The sequence below is a fragment of the Topomyia yanbarensis genome, chromosome 1 (assembly GCF_030247195.1).
Source record: "Topomyia yanbarensis strain Yona2022 chromosome 1, ASM3024719v1, whole genome shotgun sequence".
NCBI lineage: Eukaryota > Metazoa > Arthropoda > Insecta > Diptera > Culicidae > Topomyia > Topomyia yanbarensis.
In genome coordinates this window covers 16,765,154-16,772,703 of record NC_080670.1, presented here as the reverse complement: position 1 = coordinate 16,772,703, position 7,550 = coordinate 16,765,154, and the positions used below count along the sequence as shown (strand labels likewise).

Here is a 7,550-nt window from a genome sequence, read left to right as displayed (position 1 = left end):
TACTTTCAACTCACTCTATTTTGCTTTCGCACTTTTATCGGCTAATTATGTAGACTTTCAAATTTACTTGGTGAACTATTTCTTTTGTATTTCTTATCTACAGGTCCCATGCCTGTTTCGGGGCGAATATGTTCACCGTCACAATGCTACATTCAGAGAATAAACACATGTACAATTTCCATCCTCCGTTTTTTTCGGTAGCTGCAAGCACTGGAGTGATTTTCACCAAAGGTAATATACAAATGATCGCTAGAAAAAATTTCCCGACGCATTTCTCGTAGTTTTTGTTTAGTTTGTCACATTTCTGTTAATCACAATTTCAATTGTTTACCCCATATTCATATAGGCGTGCATTGGGTTTATCAATTGATTTGTTCCTTTGTTTGTGTGATGAGTATCGGTGCGTTTCAACAATTAATGACGGGTGCATTCTGGCGTGGTCAGTAAAATCTAAAATGGCTTAAGTTTGTTATGGCTGTCTCAATGAAAACAATACTAAGAGCGGCACTCAATTCATTAATGGCATATTTTAGTGCGGAATGGTGTCCAACTCCGGTCTAAAACAAAAAAAAATTGTTTTAAATTATACTACGACTAGCATTTCCCGCCCGACACTACTTTCGTTAAATTTCAACACTGCAACTGACTATATAGCAAGTGGTTTGCTTTATTTGTAAGAATTCGTTTCGTTCAATTGATTTCTCCACAGGCACATACATTTATCTTATTTTTTATCGTGTCTAGCATATTCTACAGATGCTCTCACAATTATGCTTTTTAATATATTTTTTTTTTGGTTTCAATACTTGCCTTTCGCTAATAATATGAATAAAACTGATCAAATATGTAGTTCGTGTCTTCAATAAATCGCAACACGTTAGTCGTTTCTTCTTGATCGTAACTCGTACGACGGGGGTATAAAAAATCAACATTTCCTTTTTTCCGGTATGGTTTTGTTTTTGTTCCGTTTTCCTGATTCTATTTGAATGCTTCTGAAGTTTCGGCATTGCACGTTTCATATTTCGGTTAATTTTACCACGAGTTTGTGCGTATGCTCTTACATTCAAAATGTTACTTATCCTATAGCACACGCGACTACACAGTGAAAAGTTTGCGAGTGAAAATGACTCAATTTTTGTTTGGGTGTAGAATTTTTGATTATTAGCATTCTAATAGTAGCTTACACATATATTAGTTCTTTTGTTGTACAGGAAATTTATCTCACGGAAAGTTCATTTCTTTGTAAATTTATCGATGTAGCACAGGAAAAACACGGAAAATAGACTTTACTTAAATTCTAAGAATAGTTTCGTTTGTTCTCTTGAGCATATGCAAGCAATTGCAAAAATAAATAAAACGTGTATCTAGTAGTAAAATAACTATTTACAACTGGTATGAAATCATTTCACATTTAAAATAAATAACTCAATTTATGTTACGAGGAAACAACAAATGCTAGAATAAAGTTAAACTAAAGAAACAGTAGTTTGAAACAGACAAAACTCAACTAAAATGTGTACAGTGAAACAAGAGAAATTAAACATAGGACGAACATACAAAATTTGCTCAACGCAACGCATACACACACAACTTAAAAAAGTATAGTACAATTAATAAATCAGTTAGCTAGCGGCCACAGTAGAACGAGCCAAACGAAGTCGATTCTCCGTCACCACTGGCACCACTATTACTACCAGTACTGCCACTGTAGTTGGAGGCGGGAGACAACGACTGCGACGGAGCCAAGTACCAGGTATTGTGGGTGCGATGCGATGCAGACGGTTGGTGTTGGAATGCCAACCGCGTCTGCTGCTGCAGCTGCTGCTGTTGCTGTTGTAGCAGATCAGACCGACGGTACGGGTGCTGCTGCCCGACATCCGGATGGCAGGATATGATTGACTAACTGCGCATACGCTTGGCGCTCGGTTCCAGCTTCACGTTGACCACCTCAAAGTCGGACGTGTAGAGCATGCTGGTCATGTCCTCCGGTTGTTGTTGGTTGGCATGTTGATTTTGCTGTTGGTGTTGCGGTTGATGTGCATGCTGTTGTTGTTGCCGGGTGTGATCCTTCTGAAATATAATGATATTTAGTGGGTATTGTGAACTGGTAAGCAGAAGAAACTTTCTCACATTTGCGACACAAATGAATTCACGTGACGCAATGATCTTTTTTCAAAACGCTTTGTATGATTAGAATCTAGCTGGGGAGTTGATTTGCCTTTTTCTGTTTTGAATATAAGGCAACGCCTTATATTCTTACACAGTCTTATGACATTATGATGTTGCACTACACCCGAGTGACACTACACTCGTGCAAACTTTGGTGAAATATGTATTCTCATGCTAGTCAAATTGGTGAGTGCTCCCTATAACCATATCAAGCAAATAAAAACGCAGGACAATCGAACCAGGACCCTTTCCCTCCACCCGAAGTTATATAACGCTCAGACATATGCTTGAAACCCTTGGTTTTCGGTAGCTATAAAAAATGTCTGGGATCTGGTAGATAGAACTCTGTCTGAATGTCCTTTGTAAGAATTCGGTTTCCGAGCTCAGCTCCGAATTTACACACAGGCGGTTCGTGTTACACAATCTACAGTGAGGATTTCAAGCTGCTGTTGAAGAAATCCGCAATCCTCATTGCGAAAATCCTTCTTCGACATCACTAACATTTACATCAACCGCAGCTCGAACAAAGATTCGGACCGCTACCTAGTACCATTTGTGTAGTAAGTACAGCCACGAGCTTACCATAATACAAGAAAATTAAATCAAACTACTTAAAACCTCTAGAAAAACAACAACAAAAAACTTACTTCGAACCGTCTAAAACGAATGAACGCTATGGACAACGGCCTAGTAATCAGTAGTATTCATTCGCTGAAAAGCATAAACATAGTAACATAAGCCATAACTTCCTTGCAATAACACAAAGCAACAAGTTCATTCCTCATTTTGGTCTCGGTACTTACCTCACCCATCACGGCAATCGGCGTGGTCTGCGTTGCTTCCGCCACCTTATGCTCGATGATGAAAAACATGTACTCGTCGTACAACAACCGGATGAGATGAAAACTACCGAAGCTCCCCGCCGAACGAAGTGTCAGGTCCCGAATAACCATCGAGCTGTAGAAGCTCCATTTGAGCAGAAACTGGCGGGCGGCACTCACAAATGACGGCTTTCCACGATACTCCTCGAGTGCGTCGTCCACTACGGCTCGCAACCAGCTAGCCCACTGCTCTAGCGTATTCTGCTGCTGTAAAGCCGCCTTGAAATCATTCTCTAGGCGCTGAACGGTTCCCGTGTCACACTGACAGATCCAGGAGGCCTGCTCCTGCACATTCCGAAAATCAACTCGATTGAGATCATTGAGCATTTGGGCAATTTGAGTGCTGTTTTGAAGAACAGCCCGTGCCGCTTGGGCCAAGTGGTTCAGCGAGGTGTATCGCCGGAGAGTCTGTCCAAATGCTGCGACTGCCGATAGCTTAATGGTCACAATTTGCTCCGGACAGCCGCTCATCGCAGATGAAAGCCAGTTTTCCAGATTTTTGGCAAAATTTCGAATGGCTTGTGTCAGCCCAGTCGGGATCGGACGCAGCACGTCCGGGATTAGGACTTCCACCATGTTCTGGTAGAACATGAAATCAACCTTTTTAAGAGAATTAAGAATATATTAATCAACTGTAAATTGATTGCTTCTGCGCATGCGAACCTGTTTGATGAAGTCCTGAATTGCCGCGCACTGCGTTAGCACGTACAGCTTTGACTTGCTGAGGTATTTTTCCTCCTCACACTCGTCGCCGTTGTTGTTGTTCTCCGCTCGCCAGAACTCGCGCCACAATGACTCGATTGTGTTAAAATCAAGGTTCAGGATAGCATCCAGAAAGGCTTCACAGTGCTCTCGGTAAATTGACCGAAGCGTGTCGACATCTTCAAGTGTAATCTCTTCCGGAAACGGATGGTTCAGACTGATCAGCGGGAACTGCGGAATGGCACTGCTGGCGTCGCCCAGGTACTGGAATATAAAATATATTATGTTTCAGGGCTTAACTTATAATTACCTCTGGCTTGCTGATGCTTACCTGTGCGCATGATTCAGGAATTTCGTTCTTCATTATACCCTTTTTCATTCCACGATGATTCATAGCATGACCGCCACCTCCACCGTTACCGGCTCCGATCATGGCGTTGTGGTTTTGGCTGTGACTGTTGTTATTATTCATATGACTAGCGTTCATTGGTTTACCATCGTCCATCGTGTTCAGTACCGATCCCGGTTTAATGCGGATTCCGTAATAGTGATACTTGCTGTTGCCACGAGTCCCCAAACGACGTGTCCTCAGACCAGTGAAGACCGATCGAATCAGCTTCCCAAAACTGGCAGCATTGACCGCATCCAGCTTGTTCTCGTTGCAGTGGCGCATGTAGTGATTGTACAGCGTAGACCTCGGCAAACTGACTCCTTCAGCGTTTTCGTAATTCTCCACTAGCCAAGCGACCTGTTGGACACGAAAGTACACGTTCAATTGATTCGCCCAGAGACTATCATTACTATAAATCAACAAGTTTTTGGAATTGCTCTGGGTTACGAACCGCTGACGGGTTAGATACCATCAATAACAACAACATTGCTAACCGGTGATAACCTAGGCTACCTTCGAAACTACCGGTAACCACGTCTGACTACCTTCAAAAATGTCGGTATACCAGCTGAGTGACGTTGTCTTGGTAACGCATGGGCACTTTTCGTTTCAACCGTTTTAGCTAGTACGAGGAGATGAATTATAATGTACCATTGAATACTTTACGGTGACGTCACAAATGAACTGATGCTGATTTCGTTTTTAGAATCGAGTCGCTCTGGGTTCGCTCTGAACTGTCACTTTTGTATGGATTTTGTAAATATTAGAGCGAACCTAGGACGACTCTAATCTAAAACCGAAATCAGCACGATGAACACATTTTGGACAGTTTGATTGTACTGTTTACATCAGGTATCTGCTACGCCGCCATGATTTCTATGCCAACATCTAAAACGTCGCGTTAGGGTCGATCCACAATCAACAGAATCAATTTCATTCGACACAATTTTGTGATAGTCGAGTTCGTTTAATTTGCTTGTGCACCATGGTGTAAAGTTTCTGTTATTCACCGACATGCCCAAAACAACACATTTCTTCAATTAGTTATCCAATATTTTCAATGTTTAACAAATGTCTAAAAATTGAGTCATGCCGTACGGTATCTGTCTAGTGAAAATCGAGCTTCGAGCAAAACAAGCCGAACAATTTGAACTGTCAGTGGGGCCCATAATTTGTGTGCCCGCTGAGATGTTGACTTATGTCAGTTCAATACAAATGGGATAGGGGTGCCATATACGTGGTTTACATGGACTTAGAAAAATTCTTTACGATTTGCTTCGAGCGTATCTAGTCGTTCACAAAATTGTCTAAGTCCATGTAAACAGTACTATCGAACTGTCAATAAAAGTGAGATTAACTGTTTCAGTATAGAACCTAATTGGGTAATGACCCATGGTGCGGCCACAATCCAGTCCAGTATTTGTAAACAATCAGTATTAGACCATCAGTAGTGAAACAATTTCTTAACAATAAGTGCACTTCATTTTGGTGTAAACAAAATTGGTGTGCCTCTCTCCATTTTGAAATCATCTCCTGAACGAGAAAAACCAGGAGAGCAACCTTTCAGAGAAATGTAGAGGAATCATTTCTCAGTAAACCCAAAACGTCTTTAACGGTTTTTATTTTACAGCGGTTTTCCTTGATTTTTTCCCCTTAAAAAGCTCAGTGCGCATAATGAGACCATCCCATTAAAGTGTTTCTAATCAGTGATATTGAGGATTGTATGCTTAAAATTCACCATTTTCTAAGATGACTGACTCCGATGGTGGAAAAAAGCACTACATAAATAGTTCAAATCTACATATTCTGAATGTAGAAAACCAACCAACTTTTGCGAGTTCTCCCGGTCAAAAAAATGCGGACGAACATGGTCAGGCGATTTGAACAGTTTGACTCAACTCGCCTGTGCTAATTGCCCCTAGGAACAAATGCAATATGCGAATGCGATTTAAAGGCAATTTCAACAGCTGGCGGATGAAATGGACTTGGTTGTTTTTTGTGTTTTTCAAACATGGCGGTTCATGTTTGGCTTAAGCTTAAAATTGTTTTTTTAAACAATTGGCGTGTTCTCGCTTGTATTTTGTTTGTCTAGTGGAGTTCATTTAGCCAACGAACGTGGGAAATTGTGGAATCGTGTGTAGGTATAGTGAAACAAGATCTCTGACCTAAAGTCTTAATGAAAGTCAAGCTGTGGTAAGTTTTGATGTGCAACACCAATTTCACCATTGATTCTTCCTGTAGTTTGCCCAAGCAATACTTGCAACTTGTAATGGCCGCAGTTTGTTGCATAACCATACACTATTGCTGGTGCGCTTTTTCAGTTGCAGAATCAGTTGAATAATGGTTTATGTACGCTTCTTTTCTACAAGTTTTGTTGTAGAAACTGCTAATCAACAAGCGGTGCTGCTCGGGTGGTGGTGATTAGCTAGTGTACTGATATGTTTATGTGAGTAGATAATGAATCCGAAAATAGATATTATTTGTGATTTTCATATTAGGCAATTAAGGGAGATTACAGGGCGCGTTCCTTGGGCGATTGAAGGGCGGGTAGAAGGGCAAAAAACGACGGCGGCAAATCACCCTTATGTTGCATTCGAAATGTCCCCCCAATTGCCAGCAATTTGCTGTCAAATTGAAAGGCAATTAGCGCATCCGATTTGCCAAATAGCCCCCCGTTAGTCAGCAACTTGCCCTTTTCGACTGGGCTGGGAGATAGGACGTGTTAGACATAACGCTTTGCTTTGAAATAGTTTCGCATGAGCTGAGCAAGTGGCTGGTTTAAAATGAAACTAAACCGTCTCTATCTGATCAAAAATATATGTTTTTCGATCATCTTGAATTAATCCTAAATGTGGTAACATATCGTAATCCAAAATCTATGGACCTCTTGATGGAAAATCCAACAATTACAAGCGTACGTACAGAACAGAAGTCAAAAAGCTCTCCGCTAGTGCACAGCATACAAACAGCGCGTGTTGGATCAGTTGATCAAGGTGAAAATGTTTTTACCGAAATTTCACACATACAGCTACATCAAACGAGACAAGTAGTACTAATAACATTTAACTACTTAGCCGAGGCAGTAAGCTTCGTAGTGAGGAACAACATGCAATATGACGCCGAATATGAAAACGTCAAAACCATTGAGTGGCATTATTTGACACACACAAGCATTTCGCGCACTCGACGAACTCAATCGAATGGTATATGGTCAGTGTTAAGTCAGACCGGACTAAGCCGCCAAACATCGAAAAATGAGATAATGATAGCACTGGATAAAGAATTTCGTCAGCTACATTGAACTTTTGCCAGGTTTTAAATATGTACCAATAAACAGGAATTATGGCAAAAATAATTTTCCAATTATAATGTAAAGGATGCTGCGATACAAAATTTGAACTCGTTTT

At 41.0% G+C, this 7,550-nt stretch overlaps 1 protein-coding gene across 8 annotated transcripts in view; it reads right to left on the bottom strand.

Moving 5' to 3' along the window:
* LOC131677011 (DNA-binding protein RFX2) overlaps positions 1 to 7,550 on the bottom strand; it is a 69,641-nt gene continuing 62,091 nt past the window's right edge. For 7 of the 8 annotated variants that reach the window (XM_058956491.1, XM_058956495.1, XM_058956492.1 and 4 more), the window contains 4 exons: positions 4,084 to 4,500; positions 3,714 to 4,016; positions 2,973 to 3,650; positions 1 to 2,070 (listed from right to left, as the gene is read on the bottom strand). In XM_058956491.1, coding sequence (XP_058812474.1) covers positions 1,900 to 2,070; positions 2,973 to 3,650; positions 3,714 to 4,016; positions 4,084 to 4,500 — 1,569 coding nt within the window. In that variant the 3' untranslated portion in view covers positions 1 to 1,899. Of the gene's footprint in view, positions 2,071 to 2,816; positions 2,881 to 2,972; positions 3,651 to 3,713; positions 4,017 to 4,083; positions 4,501 to 7,550 lie in introns of all 8 variants that reach the window. The other variant, XM_058956499.1, reaches the window with a different exon arrangement.